The sequence below is a fragment of the Topomyia yanbarensis genome, chromosome 1 (assembly GCF_030247195.1).
Source record: "Topomyia yanbarensis strain Yona2022 chromosome 1, ASM3024719v1, whole genome shotgun sequence".
Classification (NCBI taxonomy): Eukaryota; Metazoa; Arthropoda; class Insecta; order Diptera; family Culicidae; genus Topomyia; species Topomyia yanbarensis.
The window spans coordinates 111,620,934-111,640,730 of NC_080670.1; the positions used below are offsets into that span (position 1 = coordinate 111,620,934).

General features: G+C 41.8%; 1 protein-coding gene across 1 annotated transcript in view; it reads left to right on the plus strand.

Moving 5' to 3' along the window:
* Window positions 1-19,797, plus strand: part of LOC131694260 (syntaxin-binding protein 5) — a 2,823,745-nt gene that overhangs the window by 2,712,957 nt on the left and 90,991 nt on the right. The window contains exon 22 of the mRNA XM_058982823.1: window positions 17,016-17,140. Coding sequence (XP_058838806.1) covers window positions 17,016-17,140 — 125 coding nt within the window. The remainder of the gene's footprint in view (window positions 1-17,015; window positions 17,141-19,797) is intronic.

Sequence of the window (19,797 nt, forward strand, 5' to 3'; positions counted from 1 at the left end):
GCCGTTAAGGAACAATGCGACGTCACAATCGAGCGGGCCTCTGTGCGATTTAGAGATGGACCCTCTGGCACCCAAGTAGCCTACCTCAGGCTACTGAAGGCGGATGCCAAAAAGGTAACCGAGAAAGGGAAGCTGAAGATCGGCTGGTCGGTATGCCCTATTAGCATACCCCAGCCGCCTCCAGTGGATAGGTGCTATGGGTGCCTTGAGTCCGGCCACAAAGCCTACGAGTGCAAAAACATAGACAGGAGCTAATGGAAACTCCGCTAGCGAATGACGGATCTCAATAGTGGCATGTCTGTAATAATATACGTACATGGAACTATTGAGAACCAGAGCTACAGGTCCAAAGCCCTGGTAAAGGAGGATGGTTGTGATGATCTGGGCCGAGGTAACCACGTAAAGCAAGGTAGGTCATAACCCCAATTCCAAGGCGTGAAGCGACCCGTGCCCAGGGGTGAGTGATCGAGGGGGTGAAAAAGATGCTCGATCGTTAACGGAGCCTGTGGGGTACCTGGGCAACCCCCACAGTAAGCGTCCTTTACCACGCTAATGCGGAGCTCTGGCGTGGCGGCCATTTATTCTCGCGCTACTCGTAGGATCTGATATGGAGAACAAAAACAAAAATAGTAAACAAACGGAGGTGCCAAACCCCTTCGCTAGATGTGGTTTGGCGAGGTCTCCCCCCCGTGGGGAGAGTAGTGGAGCGATGAGTGCTGCATCTGAAAGCACCAGTGACCCCCCAGCAGCGGTAGGAAATAGCCCTACCAACGCACCGGACGGGCCATTATCGGCGATGCGCAAAGTGGTGGAACAGCTCGATTCAATAAACGAGTACACTAGCGCAAAGCAAAACATAAGCAAGGAGTTAAAACAGAGTTTCCTGGAACTCCGAAAAACTGTTCGTGTCGCAAGACAGAAACAGCAGGCTTATGCCAAGAGGGTGGAATGTCGGGAGAAGTCCGACAGAGAAACCCAGACAGTGGCCTCCAAGAGGGAGGGAAGCGGAAAGGTTGATACAGGCACTCAGACAGTGGCCTTCACCTTCTATGGAGCAGCCACGTCGTTTGAAGCGGCGGCCGAGTTCCCCTCGAAGGGAAAAGGCAAGGGCAAGGGCAATCGTAAGACGGCGTCGAACGTGAAACGCCCCAGGAAGTCGCCAGGCGAGGGTGCAAAAACCGACACCACACGGCGTGCAACCGTTAAGGCCAAACGCCGTCTGGCCGAGGTAAGCGAGGGCGAGAGTGACCTCGCTGAGAAGAGCGTTGGTACCAGCAACCCGGCCCGACCGGGGCAGGGGGGCGCTAACCCTTGGACGCTGGTCACCAAGAAGAAGCCGGCACCGACACCGGAGATACCGCGGCCCGCGAAGAAGGCCAAGGACAGAGGCAAGGCCTTGTGGTTAAAAACCGACAAGGACAAATACGCCGACGTCCTAAAGTCGATGAAGGCGGCCGAAAGCCTTTCGACCCTTGTGCAAGATGTGCGTAGCGTGAGACGCACCAACACGGGAGAAATGCTTCTGGTGCTGAAGCGAGGCGCACAATCTAGTGTGGTATACAAAGCCTTGGCCCAAGAGGTCCTTGGTGAAGGCGCCCAAGTCAGGTCGCTAGGGGCGGAAATGACTCTCCAGTGCAAGCATCTGGACGAGTTCATGATCGCAGAAGATGTCGTCGCAGCCGTTAAGGAACAATGCGACGTCACAATCGAGCGGGCCTCTGTGCGATTTAGAGATGGACCCTCTGGCACCCAAGTAGCCTACCTCAGGCTACTGAAGGCGGATGCCAAAAAGGTAACCGAGAAAGGGAAGCTGAAGATCGTCTGGTCGGTATGCCCTATTAGCATACCCCAGCCGCCTTCAGTGGATAGGTGCTACCGGTGCCTTGAGTCCGGCCACAAAGCCTACGAGTGCAAGAACACAGACAGGAGCAAATTATGTCGTCGCTGCGGCGAGGAGGGTCATAAGGAGCGGGGTTGCACTAAGGCGTACAAGTGCCTTATCTGCACCGCTAAGAAGCAAGCCCATAAACATGCTTTGGGCGAACCTTCGTGTCCCTTCGGTGAGGCAAATAAGAAGAAGCCGTGAACGTCACACAGCTAAATCTTAACCATTGTGCAGCAGCCCAACAGCTGCTGTGGCAGTCGGTCTCGGAGTCGAGGACAGATGTCGCCCTCTTATGAGACCCGTACCGCATCCCTGCCGGCAACGGCAATTGGGTGTCGGACGGGTCTGGAATGGTGGCAATCTGTACAACGGGACGGTTCCCGGTTCAAGAGGTAATACACTCCTCCGCCGAGGGTGTGGCGATTGCCAAGATCAATGGTGTGTTCTATTGCAGCTGCTACGCCCCATCAAGGTGGAAAATAGAACAGTTCAACCAGATGATCGACAGGCTCTCGTCGGACTTAGTGGGCTGGAAACCGGTAGTAATAGCGGGAGACTTTAACGCTTGGGCAGTCGAGTGGGGCAGCCGCTGTACAAATAGCAGGGGTCAAGCGATAATGGAGGCGCTTGCGAAACTCGATACTGTGCTAGCTAATATTGGCTCCGCTAGTACATTCCGTAGAAACGGAGTGGAGGCGTGGATTGACGTAACATTTGCCAGCCCGAGTCTGGCTCCAGGCATGGAATGGAGGGTAGACGAAGGCTACACCCATAGCGATCATTTAGCAATCCGCTTTAGGAGATCCCTGTCAGGTACGCGGGTGGAAGTCCAATCACTTCGACAGCGAAGCTTTCACCGCGGCCCTGGGACTGGAGGCCAACACCGACAGTCTAAGCGGGGATGCGCTGGTAGCTGTTCTATCACGCGCGTGCGACGCCACTATGCCGAGAAAAACACTGCCAAGAAACGGCAGATGCCCGGTATACTGGTGGAGTGCCGAGATTGTAGCTCTACGGTCAGCCTGCCTCAGAGCTAGACGTAGGATGCAAAGAGCTCGCACCGAGGATGCAAGAGAGAACCGCCGTGAAGTGTTTCGAGCTGCGAAATTGGCCCTTAACAAGGCCATTAAAAGCAGCAAGAGACCGTGTTTCGACAACCTGTATGAGAGCGCCAACGCGAATCCGTGGGGTGACGCCTACAGGATTGTGATGGTAAAGACCAAAGGGGGCTCCTCACCTTCCGAACGGTCTCCGGACCGGTTGGCAACGATTATCGAAGCACTCTTCCCGTCTCGAGCCACCTGCACTACGAGACAGTGCGGGCACGGCCGAAATGGTGGCTCCAGTGACGAATGAAGAACTACTCGCAGTGGCTAAATCCCTAGCAATGAACAAAGCTCCAGGGCCGGATGGAGTTCCAAACAACGCTCTCAAGGCAGTGATCATAGCGAACCCGCACATGTTCAGGCTAGCTATGCAGAGATGCCTTGAAGAGTGCCGTTTCCCCGATAGATGGAAAAGGCAGAAATTTGTGCTGTTGCCGAAGCCCGGGAAGCCGCCATGCGACGCATCGGCGTACAGACCAATCTGTCTGATCGACACGACTGGCAAACTGCTTGAGAGGATCATCCTCAACAGGCTAACCCCGTACGCGGAAGGTACGGACGGTCTGTCAAGCAACCAGTTTGGCTTTCGAAAGGGTAAGTCCACAGTGGACGCTCTCAACTCAGTGATAAATACTGCCGAGATAGCGATCCAACGGAAAAGGCGAAGTATTCGATACTGTGCGTTAGTGACACTTGACGTGAAGAACGCATTCAACAGCGCAAGCTGGGATGCCATCGCGCTCTCGTTACACCGGCCTACCGGTGGGTCTGTACCGGATCTTGGAAAGTTACTTCCAGAACCGCGTACTGCTATACGAGACCGATGCCGGTCAGAAAAGGGTTCCGATTACCGCCGGAGTCCCGCAGGGCTCGATCCTAGGCCCGGTACTATGGAACCTCATGTATGACGGGGTTCTGAGACTGAAGTTCCCTCCTGGGATCAAGATCGTCGGCTAGAGCTAGACGTAGGATGCAAAGAGCTCGCATCGAGGATGCAAGAGAGAATCGCCGTGAAGTGTTTCGAGCTGCGAAATTGGTCCTCAACAAGGCCATTAAAAGCAGCAAGAGACCGTGTTTCGACAACCTGTGTGAGAGCGCCAACGCGAATCCGTGGGGTGACGCCTACAGGATTGTGATGGCCAAGACCAAAGGGGGCTCCTCACCCCCAGAACGGTCTCCGGACCGGTTGGCAACGATTATCGAAGTACTCTTCCCGTCTCGAGCCACAAGCCCCTGGTCACCTGCACTACGAGACAGTGCGGGCACGGCCGAAATGGTGGCTCCAGTGACGAATGAAGAACTACTCGCAGTGGCTAAATCCCTAGCAATGAACAAAGCTCCAGGGTCGGATGGAGTTCCAAACAACGCTCTCAAGGCAGTGATCATAGCGAACCCGCACATGTTCAGGCTAGCTATGCAGAGATACCTTGACGAGTGCCGTTTCCCCGATAGATGGAAAAGGCAGAAATTTGTGCTGTTGCCGAAGTCCGGGAAGCCGCCAGGCGACCCATCGGCGTACAGACCAATCTGTCTGATCGAAACGACTGGTAAACTGCTTGAGAGGATCATCCTCAACAAACTAACCCCGTACGCGGAAGGTACGGACGGTCTGTCAAGCAACCAGTTTGGCTTTCGGAAGGGTAAGTCCACAGTGGACGCTCTCAACTCAGTGATAAATACTGCCGAGATAGCGATCCAACGGAAAAGGCGAGGTATTCGATACTGCGCGTTAGTGACACTTGACGTGAAGAACGTATTCAACAGCGCAAGCTGGGATGCCATCGCGGAGTCAATTCCTGAGGTAGAACTAACCGCAGAACACGCGATCAGCACGGTGGAGGAATGGATGAGCGCGAGAGGCCTGGAGCTCGCTCATCATAAGACGGAGGTAGTTATCGTCAACAACCGCAAGTCGGCACAACATGCAGTTATCCATGTGGGAGAAGTCGCGATCACTTCACAGCGAAGTCTGAAGTCTCTCGGAGTCATTATAGACGACAAGCTGACCTTCGGCAGCCATGTCGACTATACATGCAAGAGAGCATCGACTGCTGTTGCGGCTCTATCGAGAATGATATCCAACAGCTCAAAGGTGTGCGCCAGTAGACGTAGGTTACTGGCAGGCGTTGCTGTATCTATCCTCAGGTACGGCGGCCCGTCATAGTCAAGAGCACTGAGGGTAACCAGTTACCTACAGAAACTGGAGAGCACCTACCGCGTGATGTGCCTCAGAGTGATATCTGCCTACCGCACGGTATCACACGATGCATCCTGCGTGATAGCGAGCATGATGCCAGTCGGGCTGGGCATTCGGGAAGATGAGGAGTGCTTTGAGCTACGTGGAAATAGGGGAGCCCGCGAGCGCACCAGGGTGACCTCGGTCGCCAGATGGCAGCGTGAGTGGAACAACTCGAAAGGTAGGTGAACCCACCGGCTGATACCTAGCAAATCTAGCTGGGTGGGAAGACCCCATGGGGAAGTTCACTTCCACCTGACACAATTCCTGTCAGGCCATGGCTGTTTCCGACAGTACCTCCACAAGTTCGGGCACGCGGAAGTCCCAGTCTGCCCGGACTGCCCAGGTGTAGACGAAACTGCCGAACACATACTGTTCGTATGTCATCGGTTCGATGTCGAAAGAAGAGCAATGCTTGACGTCTGTGGCTGGGACACAACCCCTGATACCCTTATTCAGCGGATGTGTCAATCGGTGGAGAAGTGGAACGCAGTCTCGGCTGCTACCATCCAGATTGCCAGTAGGCTACAGGTAATCTGGCGAACCGAGCAACAGACGACGGGCACGGCTAACTAGTGATTGGTTAGCTAGAGCGAAAAAGGCCAAGCGCAAAAAAGGTAGTGAATGGTCTGTTCATGCCGAGGCAGGTTTGGCGCAGCGACGGCCAACCGCGTAAGGGGTAAACCCAGCCACCCCGAAGCAAGACAGAAGAGTGAGTGTATAGGCGTATAAGTGGACTGCCTCATGCCAAGACGGGAGGGTCGTAGCGTAGTATATTGGGACTTAGCTATCGATACCTCATGGCGTGGCAGAGGAGTGAAAGGGTGAGCATCCAAGTCAGTCTCACACGGCATGTTAAGGGTGAGCACAAAAGTCAGCCTCACATGGTATGGTAGAGGCTAGCACAAAAGTCAGCCTAGCAAGAAATGAAAAAGGTGAGCACACAAGTCAGCCTCGCATGGTATGTCAGAAGTGGGGCCTAAGAAAAAGGTCCCACATGGTATGCCAGGGGGAGTGACAGAGGTACGACACGCCCCCAGTGCACCCCGTGTGGTAGATTGGACCCTACCAATAGCACGTGTACTGGGCTAGGACGTAAAGGTCTTCTCCATTGTAAAAAAACACATACATTCACGCACACACACAGACTTTTTCCGATCTCGACGAACTGAGTCGAATGGGTTATGACACTCGGCCCTCCGGGCCGGGATTAGGTTGACGTTTTCAGAATGATTGCATAACCTTTCTATATGAGAAAGGCAAAAATTGACTTTCCGTTAAGTCTTACCGTCACACCCAGATAATCGAATATTTTTTCGCGGATAACTAATCGATAGCTGATAGCTCCTGGTTTATCAAGAGTTTACGGTACGGTTCGTAATGTATAGAGAATGGACAATTATAGCGCCTGTGTTCTGGACAAGAAACCGATCATCAATGCGAACAACAAACAATTAGTTTTTAGTTTACATTGAAATAATATATCGGAATATTTAAAAAAATGCAATCTTTGTCGACGAGTCCAAATTCAACATCTTTGATTTAAAAGGTCTCGTTGTTTCTAGCGGACAAAAACCGAACTTAGATCTGAACGTGAAATGCCTTAAAGCAGCAGATACGGGCAGAGATGTTGTATTATATGTCCACTCGAATGGTTCAGAATGTTCATTTCAATATGAATACCTTAAAATAACTTTTAAAACAAAGTTCTCGTTAAATGGTACTTTTAAGCTGGATATAACAAATTATATCAGGAGAATGAGACGTACTAAAACGCTTATTGTAAATTCAATGCAAAAACGGTTAAAAGCTGCATTTACAAATAAAAGTTATTACACTGATGATCTGTTATGGAAACTTTAATTGATTTTGAAGAAAATGTGTACCGTACGAATACGATTTTGAAAGATCTATCTTTAGAATTATGATTGTTTATGAAACAATGAGCATTTGTATTACAAAACTGATGTTTATATCATCCTTATATGCTGTCTAGTAAAATCTTTCTAAATCAAATATCTCGTAAACTTAAACTTGGAAAATGCACATAAGCACATATGAAAATTGAAATTTTTATCAATCTTCAGAACATCACTCGGTTTTAGCTTAAAAACTTTTCCACAAGCGTTAGATCGTTTCGCGATCTTCAGGACTTTCTTTCCTCTTGCATCGATTTATTTTTAGAATGCAATGGGCGACTCTTGGAAAAATTATTTTGTAAAAGTCGATTTTCCCACACGAAATCCCATGTAAACTTTATGCCATGGGCGCAAAAATATAGTTTCACCGATCGAGCTTAAAATTTGCAGTTATGCTAGGACCATAATGGAACACAGAAAGTTAATGTTTCAAAGGTTTTCTTCCATTTAGAAAGTTGCTCAGCGCATTTTTTTCATATTCATCTTTCCGAATGATAGGCCAAACATTGTTGTTAGTTTTTTTACTGGTAGCTTCTCCAAGATACTATTACAATTGCAATGTTTGCTTACTATTCAGGCATTCGCTGGCAAAGAATATTTTAAGCAGTTTATATTTTTACGTGGAGAAGGATTAATTCCCTGCAACTTATTTTGGGATAGATTTTGTTCCACACCCACTAGAAAAAATTGATTCAAAATGATTTGATTGCCTGTGTAAAATGCCCTAGTCTGACTGATGAAATGTTGAAAGTATTATCAAAATCGAAGATGATCGGACACGTTAAAATCGGGAGGGTTAAGAAGCTTGTCAGAGGTGTTATAAAATACTAAACTGGGGAAAACTTTAATTTAATCGGTTATCTAAAATTACTATTTCAAAGATTCCTCGAAATATCAAATAGTCAAATGTTAGAATACAATATAGAGCATTTACTGCATATTGGTTTTGTTTCCACAACTGCACCAATTAACAGATTAAGGGCTGATTTCTTCACCCTCGCTTAACTTTTAAACCAGGTTCACCAGTATGTTTAAACCTGGCTTAAGGTTCAGGCCGAGCCAACCAGCCAGGTGTCGAGATCTGTTCGGCGATTCCGGTGGAACAATGTGTGTGTGAGAGCTAAATATGATAGGAAAGCTTAGGATTATTATTGATATCAGAACTCTGGAATGAGTGTCTTTTGGAATGTTTGCAGGCAGGTATTTGATATTGATGTTATTAAACAACTGTATTTTTAAATTATGTAGGACATCGAACAAGACTTATTTTTTTATTTTAGGTTGGAAATCTCAAAATGTTACGCAATGTATTGTAGTATATTGAAGTTTTGTTAATCAGTACAGTAAAATCGGTCGTAGAGGCCAATGTGAATCCAATATAATTTTAAATTAGAAACTTCTAGACGTTTTATTAACGTAAAATAAATTGTTAGTAGAACAAAACGTGATGAAATAAGTGGATGAGTCATTATATATGTGTATCAAGGCGTTGTGGAACGTGCAGTTTAATGCCAATGTTTTGATGACATTACTGCACTTAGCCTGAAATTATTGTTATCAGAAGGTTTAAAACATTTGAATAAACGAGTTCGAATATTACCCCACATTATTTTTTCTTTCAAAATTCTTCAATTTACTTGTTTAACAGATTTCTGACAGAAAATCCGTCATATATTATAAAACAAGCCCCAAAAAAATTGAAATCGAGACGGTTCAATAAGTTGACCCAGAGAAACTCAAAAATTCCCATTCTGCAAAAAGTTGAATAACTTTCACAATTTCCGTCCGATTTAAACTAATAAGTGTTTATTTTTTTTGGTTATTAGCAGGCTTTAATAGACCCATAAAAATATAATTCTTAGTATTGCTTCATCTTGCCCAAAATATTGACCAATTGCTCATTTTTCAAAATAAGAAACAGTCCAATAAACTCGTAAATAACGTCAGAATCAGTAGTCGCACTAAAACAAAATGTTCATACAATCGAAAGTGCATTCAATTACTTTTAATTCAACATAATAATATTTCATATCGATGCACTACAACAAAGATATTTGGAATTTACTGAACGTACGTTTTGTTTTGGAGGTGAAATTCATTTTTTTACTGTAACTCGAAAATTGTTCGACTGTAAATTTTTTGGACTTTATTTCCGGATTCAGCACACAGTTTTACATTGAAAATAACCACCAGCTTATTTAGTTCAGAAATGCTGTAAATTAGTTTAATTATTATTGTAATTTTGAATTAAATCAGTCAGCATCATTAAATTTTTAACTTCAATCCAATTATTTTTTTTGGGTGGGGTGCTGGTGTTGAACCCCAAAGCCTCCTCTTGGCTACACCGCTGCTTGGAGTTATTTATTTCGCTTTTCATTTTCCGAGATATGTTTCAGATCAATTCGAGGGTCATTAGTAAGAAAATTTGTAGTCATAAGGTTGAATTTATTGATTGGACTTCCGGTTGCAGAGTTATGGGTTGAAGAGTGCGACCACACAGCAAATTTTCATATAAAGTGAAATGAAAAATTCTCAAAGAGGGTAGTAAGGGAAAATTTCAAAATCGAATTTGTATTTTTGATGCCAAATGACTTTAAAATGCATGAAACGTTGAGATTTGATGAAATCTCGAAGAAAATTTTTTGACAAAAATTGACTTTTTTGGACTTTGACACATTTTTGCCTTTCTCATATAGAAAGGTTATGCAATCACTCTAAAAATCGTCAACCTAATCCTGGCCTCCTTTTTTTACCTATAAAGGCTTAGGTAGGAGTATGCAATGAGGGGTTGTCACTTTAAAATTAAAAACTAGTTTAAAATTTCTTAACAAGTTCAAAATTTTCGGCAGGGTCCGGACCCTCCGAATCTTTCGCCTTGATCCGGTGCTGGTTTCGAGTGATGAATATGTAATATACATTTCCATCATTGTATTGAACATAACCAGCCATGAAATCGTAGTTTGGACAAATGAGGAAGGCACAATTGCACCACTAGGTGAATTAAAAAAGGTTTTTAGTAACAAGCCGCTAAAATGTGTCATTCCGTATAGATTTGTTGCCCCTCCTCTTTCGGCTAGAATTTCAGTCATTTCAAAAGTTAAATATTGAGGCATATACATGAACCAAAACGCGGTGAATACAAAGCGTGGTGCACAGTATCAACATAACAAAGCAAAACGAAATCAGCTTTGGCATAAAACAAAACCGAGGAAAGTCTATACCAACATTTGTAGGTACCTGCTACAAACTTGATTCTGAGCTTGCAGATTGCTGAGTGAATGTCGATTTTTCCAGTTTCGCTTTGTGCTGTGATGCGAATCTCATAATGGTTGGTTCATCCCCAGCTATCTGTTCTGCGATGAAAGCCAAAGCCTGATGAGTGGCGTAGTCGAGTAAAGGCTAGCACAATCTGGCTTAGAATAGATCACACGGCATTGTGTTCGATGGATGAAGTAAACTCTTCCGAATGGCACGCTCACTGAATCTGGAGAAGGTCTCTTTATGAGAATTTTTTGTATAAGGTGGAATGCGTGCTGGGTTTGGCTGCAGGAGGAGGATGATGTGAATAGGCTACCCAATGCACAGCGTACGATCGTGTGCAGTTTCACATTGGTTTGGAGTGAAATTGTCCCTTTTCTTTTTCAAATATTTGGCGCAGTTGTACTGCTTAAAGCATGGTTATACGAAAATTAATTCTAAAGAGTTAAGGGGATGCTCTACTCGCAAGGCCTATAATTGAGCACTTTTTTGGGAATAAATTGTAAAGCATCTCCTCGATGGATTTTAAAACATTTTTGCCTTTCTCATATATTGCCTTTCTCATATATTGCCTTTCTCATGTAGAAAGGTTATGCAATCACTCTGAAAAACGGCAACCTAATCCCGGCCCGGAGGGCCGAGTGTCATATCCCATTCGACTCAGTTCGTCGAGATCGGAAAAAGTCTGTATGTGTGTGTGTATGTATGTATGTGTGTATGTGTGTGTGTGTATGTGTGTGTGTATGTATGTGCGTATGTGTCAAATAATGTCACTCATTTTTCTCAGAGATGGCTGGACCGATTTGCCCAAACTTAGTCTCAAATGAAAGGTGCAATCTTCCCATCGGCTGCTATTGAATTTTGGATCGATCGGAATACTGGTTCCGGAATTACGGGTTTCAGAGTGCGGCCACACAGAAATTTCTCATATAAACTATAGGAAAAATTAAAAATAGAATTTTTATTTTTGATGTTAAATGTGTTCAAGGTGCATGAAACGTCGAGATTTGATGCAAACTCGAAAAAAAATTTGACGACGATTCACTTTTTTGGATTTTGGCACATTTTTGCCTTTCTCATATAGAAAGGTTATGCAATCACTCTGAAAAACGTCAACCTAATCCAAAATTTTTTTTCGACTCTCATAAGGTTTCTGGATTTTAACAGGGGCGTAGTTGATTGTTTACGGAGAGGGGTTACACCCCCCCCTCTACTGTTCACTTCCCTCCTTTAAAAATCTCCTTAAATCACCCCTCAGACCACCACCCCATCCAGCCCTCATACCCCTCCCTTTCAACCCCATCATCTTTAAACCACCACTATATCACAAAGCATACCAATTTAAGCTCGGGAGTCGTTCGTTCATGGGACTTTCGCCCTCCTCACATACCCACCCCCGCATGACAAAATGAGTTAGCAAGCAGATAACATTGATCTAATGTTGATTAGGCTAATGGAGTATTATATTTTTTTATTTCAAGTGTTTCACCGTCAACTCAAGTTCGTGGCTGGCATGCCATTGTGTATAAGTGCAAAGTGTACTAAGAATGTAATGGACATTTCCACAATTATGTTGAACATAAAAAGCCTCCGTGCCATAGTTTAGAGAAATGAGAAAGGCACAATTGCACTGCTAGGTGGATTAAAACAGGTTTTTTATTTTGAGGATACATGTTCTGACTTTTCAATTTTACATTTCAAGACGAAAACAAAAATCTCTAGCGAGTTTGAAAATTCATTGATGACATTGATGTTGAAACTGCACGAGTCCCGCTTAAGTAAAGTTTTGGCAAATTGGGTAGTCTGTAATCAGAAAACTCATATTTTATCATGGTCACGTTGGCTATGTTTAGACAAGAGGGATTTCTTTTATTTTATAATTTGTAAAAGTTATGTAACGATTTGTGAAAATTTACAATATTTACGCCTATTAAGGGCCTTAAAAATGGAACAAATTGACATTTTACGAATCCCTCCCGACCAAACATAGCGGTATATTTTCTGAACAGTTGGAGAAAAAAATATTGAAATCGGACCAGTAGTTCTATGAAAAGTCTTACTTGACCGCTTAAAAAACTCTACTTTCGGGAAAATGCGTTTGAAAATAATATACGGTGTATAACTCGCTTGTAGTACCTTACTAGATAATCTATTATACCGGGTCCGCATAGCTCACCTTCCTCATAATGAAAATGTTCTTGGCTTACCACATTTTGTAGTTGGACTAGGCGACAAAAATTACAATCTTTCCAATATTCCGATGAAATGTTCCAATGTTCTTTAGTAAATTACCCCTTGAAGCCGCAAATATTGCCCCATAGCTTTAATACGTTACTGTGATAAATTTGAGATGATTTTCACAATGTTGTTTTAAAAACAACATTGCGCATTTAAGGGTTAAATATCAATTCTTTGCTCTTCATTGATGAACGGCTTCTTGTTCAGAACACAGGCATTGTAGTTGTCTGTTCATTATACATTACGAGCCGTGCCAATCTATATTTATGCATTTATGCTCTGATCCAGTTTGCTTAACATGTATATAACATTAAATTTAAAATTTTCTCGAATTTTTGTAACCCTTTCTTTAAAGACTTTTTGATATAATGGATCACGCTTTTTTCTCAAATTTTGACAAGACTTCAGTTTCTGAGACAAATAACTGCACATGTTTCCATCAGGTACCGTCTGCTATATCTACATATTATATCGTATGGTCAAAGGATCCCAAATTTTCTTTTTCAGATAAAAGTTTTTTTTATTACTCTAATTTGCATAAATTAAAACACTTTCCATTGAAACAAAAGCAATAAAAACTTTCTGACACCTGTATTGTTTATCAGGGTGGTCCAAATATTTACCATTAAAAATCGATCAATAAGTTAATTTGAGCGGAATCAAATCGGTTATCTCAAACTGAATTTGCTAGAGCTACAAATTTATTGTAATTAATTGTAGGATCTATTTCTGTTCAAATAGACATTTATTCCTTTAGAATAAAATAGTTTTCGATCTAATTTCTCTTATTCGATATACTAATCAGTGTTGTCCGTTATACCTAAGCTGACTAACTCTGACGAAAAAATCCGTACACCATACCGCAACGAAGCGAAATCGTTCATCACGCTCAGGCAAACGGTTTTCATAGTGTACGGATTTTTTCATCAGAGTTGGTCAGCTTAGTTATACCCATACTAGTCTTACCCGTACTGTTAACAGCATGCAGGACTTTGAGTCAAGTTGAGAGAATTTATACTCATTTTTAGGTAACACTATACTAGAACTATTATTTTGATAGGACAGAGGTTCTAAATAATCTTGAAATACCTAGAAAAAGGTTCCAAAAAGTCGGTGATCGTTGATTTTTTTTTATTCAAAAGTACATAGAATATCGTTCATAACGTCATAACTGCGAAAAAACGCCCAAAAAGTAATTTGTACTTTTTCGCGTCTTCGGCATCCTACTTAATTCCGAACAAAAAAATTCTCCGTGTTTTAGTTTCATTTTTATTCGCTAAAAACTGATTGACATTTTTCCTCAATTTTTTTTTGAGTTTCATTTTATTTCGGGAAACTCTGATTGACATTTTTGTTCAGAACTTTCTCAGCCATTATTTTCCGCGTAACCTTTTTACTACCAATTTTCTTCGAATTTTTTTGAGTCACATTTTTCCTCGGGAGAATCTGATCGACATTTTTCTTCGAACCTTTCTCAATAACAATTTCCATCGCGACTTTTTGTTTATCGTTTTTGTCCATACATTTTTGAGTTTCACTTTTCCTCGGAAGAAATTACTTGTCATTTTTCGTCGGAGACTTCTTAGTTACTTTTTTCGGCGCGACTTTTTGTTTATCGTTTCTCTCTACCTATTTTTTGACTTTCATTTTTCGTCTGGGCGTGTCATATAAAGGTGATTTTTTGCCTTTCTCATATAGAAAGGTTATGCAATCACTCTGAAAAACGTCAACCTAATCCCGGCCCGGAGGGCCGAGTGTCATATCCCATTCGACTCAGTTCGTCGAGATCGGAAAAAGTCTGTATGTGTGTGTGTATGTATGTATGTGTGTGTGTATGTGTGTGTATGTGTGTATGTGTGTGTGTATGTATGTATGTGCGTATGTGTCAAATAATGTCACTCATTTTTCTCAGAGATGGCTGGACCGATTTGCCCAAACTTAGTCTCAAATGAAAGGTGCAACCTTCCCATCGGCTACTGTTGAATTTTGGATCGATCGGAATACTGGTTCCGGAATTACGGGTTTCAGAGTGCGGCCACACAGAAATTTCTCATATAAACTATAGGAAAAATTAAAAATAGAATTTTTATTTTTGATGTTAAATGTGTTCAAGGTGCATGAAACGTCGAGATTTGATGCAAACTCGAAAAAAAATTTGACGACGATTCACTTTTTTGGATTTTGGCACATTTTTGCCTTTCTCATATAGAAAGGTTATGCAATCACTCTGAAAAACGTCAACCTAATCCCGGCCCGGAGGGCCGAGTGTCATATCCCATTCGACTCAGTTCGTCGAGATCGGAAAAAGTCTGTATGTGTGTGTGTATGTATGTATGTGTGTGTATGTGTGTGTGTATGTGTGTGTGTGTATGTATGTGCGTATGTGTCAAATAATGTCACTCATTTTTCTCAGAGATGGCTGGACCGATTTGCCCAAACTTAGTCTCAAATGAAAGGTGCAACCTTCCCATCGGCTGCTATTGAATTTTGGATCGATCGGAATACTGGTTCCGGAATTACGGGTTTCAGAGTGCGGCCACACAGAAATTTCTCATATAAACCATAGGAAAAATTAAAAATAGAATTTTTATTTTTGATGTTAAATGTGTTCAAGGTGCATGAAACGTCGAGATTTGATGCAAACTCGAAAAAAATTTTGACGACGATTCACTTTTTTGGATTTTGGCACATTTTTGCCTTTCTCATATAGAAAGGTTATGCAATTACTCTGAAAAACGTCAACCTAATCCCGGCCCGGAGGGCCGAGTGTCATATCCCATTCGACTCAGTTCGTCGAGATCGGAAAAAGTCTGTATGTGTGTGTGTATGTATGTATGTGTGTGTGTGTATGTGTGTGTATGTGTGTGTGTATGTGTGTGTATGTGTGTGTATGTGTGTGTGTATGTATGTGCGTATGTGTCAAATAATGTCACTCATTTTTCTCAGAGATGGCTGGACCGATTTGCCCAAACTTAGTCTCAAATGAAAGGTGCAACCTTCCCATCGGCTGCTATTGAATTTTGGATCGATCGGAATACTGGTTCCGGAATTACGGGTTTCAGAGTGCGGCCACACAGAAATTTCTCATATAAACTATAGGAAAAATTAAAAATAGAATTTTTATTTTTGATGTTAGATGTGTTCAAGGTGCATGAAACGTCGAGATTTGATGCAAACTCGAAAAAAAAATTGACGACGATTCACTTTTTTGGATTTTGGCACATTTTTGCCTTTCTCATATAGAAAGGTTATGCAATCACTCTGAAAAACGTCAACCTAATCCAAATTTTTTTTTCGATTCTCATAAGGTTTCTGGATTTTAACAGGGGCGTAGTTGATTGTTTACGGAGAGGGGTTACACCCCCCCCCCTCTACTGTTCACTTCCCTCCTTTAAAAATCTCCTTAAATCACCCCTCAGACCACCACCCCATCCAGCCCTCATACCCCTCCCTTTCAACCCCATCATCTTTAAACCACCACTATCACAAAGCATACCAAGCTCGGGAGTCGTTCGTTCATGGGACTTTTGACCTCCTCACATACCCACCCCCGCATGACAAAATGAGTTAGCAAGCAGATAACATTGATCTAATGTTGATTAGGCTAATGGAGTATTATATTTTTTTATTTCAAGTGTTTCACCGTCAACTCAAGTTCGTGGCTGGCATGCCATTGTGTATAAGTGCAAAGTGTACTAAGAATGTAATGGACATTTCCACAATTATGTTGAACATAAAAAGCCTCCGTGCCATAGTTTAGAGAAATGAGAAAGGCACAATTGCACCGCTAGGTGGATTAAAACAGGTTTTTAATATTACTACAACAACAATTTGTAGTAGTAGGTCTCTAACAGTCATTCAAAGTCACTTTGCCTGCGTTGGCCTTAATCGATGGTACCGGAAGGCCCTGGCGGAAGTATCCAAATTTAGAATATCAATTATGTGAGTTTCTCGGAGATGGCTAGAGCGATTGGAGCAAATCTTAGTCTCAAATGAAAGCTCTTACAACCTTGCTATTAAATTTCCTTTCGATCCGACTTCCGGTTCAGGAGTTACGGGATGTGACGTGCATTCACATAGATACCGTGATGAATGTAAAAAGTTAAAAATTTCGCTAAATGTCTGTCAAATAACTCAAATTAGCACTTCTAGGTCACAGACGGCCAACCGAACCTTCGTTGACTACATTGACCACCATAGACGGTTCCGGAAGTACCCCGGAAAAGTGACCACTTATCAAAACTAGCAAACTCAAATCACTCTATCGGCGATGGTTGGGCCGATTTTTACAAACTTAGTCCCAAATAAAAGCTATATCATCATAATTATCATAAAATACTAATGCGCAATTTTGCTATTTCTCTTTAATTCAGTAACCACTACAATGAGATGCTTGGAGAACTATACATAGATCACGAAATGCCGGAAGCACCAAAAGAAAGTTTCTTCAAAGGACTTTTTGGAGGTGGAACGAGGAACCTGGACCGCGAAGAACTTTGTAAGTATTAAGTATTGAAACATGAACACCGAAGCGATCAAATTTATCAATTATAATTATATTAGTGCACGGTGTGTTTAAGGGGTTATACACAAAGATGAGGGGGAAAAGTAAGCTAAGTTCGTGATATTTTAAAATTTTGAATTTTGTTTGAAAAAGCGAAAAGCAATTAGTTAATAATACTTTCGAAAAAAACAAAAACAAGTTATATTAAAAAACGCTTTCAATCCACCTAACAGTGTTATGAGACATTTCTTATAACTCTTATCACTCTCGTCGGATATTATATCGTTTGAGAACATTTAGAACATGTTTTTCGCGATGTTTTTTGATAACACACAGTATATGGGATGGTGGCAGGACTCAGAGAATCGCTCAAATCAGCATTGGACAACATCAGTGCTAGAAATCTCAAACCAAATCAATGGGAAAGCGAAAAAATGGCCCGAAATTTTTTTTAATCGATTTGAAGTTTATACTTTACTCAAATTTCCAACGCGACTGAGAACTAAGAAATCAACGCTTTTTCTTGAAAAGGGCGATACTAGCATTGATACCATTCAAAGAAAATCAATAGTGAATATTTCCAGACTTGGTTTTATTTCCTATTTAAGAACTATTGTGTTTTTTACATCCTAGATTGCATGATTCAGTGATCGAAACCCAAAACTTCATGAAGTATTTGAAATTAATAAATTAAAATTTGTGTTTGCTATTGAAATTGACAAAATGATAGTATATATAGTATATAGTCCCTTTGGCGATTGTTTACTTTTTCGGTCCCACCTATCAGCATTGAAGTATCGCCCTTACGTTTTTTTACAATACCAATTTTACAATTGGTGAGGATTTGGTGAAAATCGATCTTACTGTCAAAACGGCATGATTCCGAAACCGTAATTTTTGAAGTTTTAAAATTATGCAGAATTAATTTTTCAGAAAATAGTAACAGAGTTCGTGTCTTTGGCGAATTTATTGAGACTTTATTGTAGTCATGAATATTAACCTGAGAAAATTCACCATAAATACTTCTTGGACGATATACCGTCAAAATTATTTTATCAAATGATGCGTTGTTCAACGTTTGTGAAACTCATCGAAGATACTAAACCTCCGAAATTGACGGTTTCAAAATGATGTTATCTTGACCTTAAATTACTGTTTTTGAACATTTGACCTATACATATAATTGGTCATACAACAAAAATCAAATTCTCATCAAAATCGATCAGGACCTGCTAGAGTCGAATGGAAATCGTCATGGAGAAAAATCCGGGAGGTTCAGGTCCTGCCGAAAATTTTCAACTTAAGAAATTTTAAACTAGTTTTAATTTTGAAGTAGCAACCCTGCACTGCATACTCTCTCCGGGCCGGTATGATTGACGATTTTTAGAGTGATTGCATAACCTTACTCTATGAGAAAGGCAAAAATGTACCAAAGTCCAAAAAAGTCAATTTTTGTCAAACATCTCAATGTTTCATGCATTTTAAAGGCATTTGACATCGAAAATACAAATTTGATTTTGAAAATTTTTCATTTCAGTTTATATGGGAATTTGCTGTGTGATTGCACTCTTCAACTCGGAACCGGAAATCCAAACAATAAAAAATTCAATAGCAGCCGATGGTAAGGTTGTACCTTTCATTAGCGACTAACTTTGTGCAAATCGGTCCAGCCATCTCTGAGAAACAGAGGTCACATTTTTTCCACATACACACATACATACACACACAGACATTTTCCGATCTCGATGAACTCAGTCGATTGGCATATGACACTCGGCCCTCCGGGTCGGGATTAGATTGACGAATTTTAGAGTGAATGAGAAAGGCAAAAACATTTTTAGCAAATGTTGAAAGTTATGCAGTTTTGGCGAGCAGTTCTATGTTTCATAGACATTAAATCAATTTTATCTTCGCTTCCTATTAAATAAAGACCCTTATTACAGTACATCTCTACAAAAACGAGCTCGATTTGAAAATAAATCTGAGGATTATCATTGATTACAGAACTCTGGAATTTTCTATTGGAATGTTTTCAGGTAGGAATTTGATATTGATGCTATTTGACAACTGTGAAATCAAGACCAATAGATCAGTTACATATCAGGACCCCATTCCGACAATTTATCAAAAGTCCTCATGATGTTTACAACAACAGGTTATCAATGTACGGATCAGATAATTGTTATTGTAATATTGAATTATCAATCAGTATCAATAAATTATCAACTTCTATCCAATATTTTTTTGGATGATGCGCGGGGGGGGGGGGGGTGGGGGTTGTATGGTGTTAAACCCCAAAACCTTCTCTTGGCTACGCCGTTTCTTGGAGTTATTTACTTCGCTTTCATTTTCCGATATGTTTCAGATCGATCCGATGGTTATAAGTTTGAAAAATTGCAGTCAGAAGGTTCGTACAAATGAACATTTTTGCACTGATAAGTTATCAAGTTCCTTCCAGACAACTTGGAAGTGTTCGGTGATTATTTCTAGCGGTTGTAGATAGAAAAATGAAATACAAAATTCGTTTTATCGTAATAATGTTTGGCTTATTTCAATGAATTATTACTATATTGAACAAAAAAATAGGCGACAAAGAGTAATCCAAAAACAACAAGCCATAACTTTTAAAGTATTCAAAATAGATATTTGAA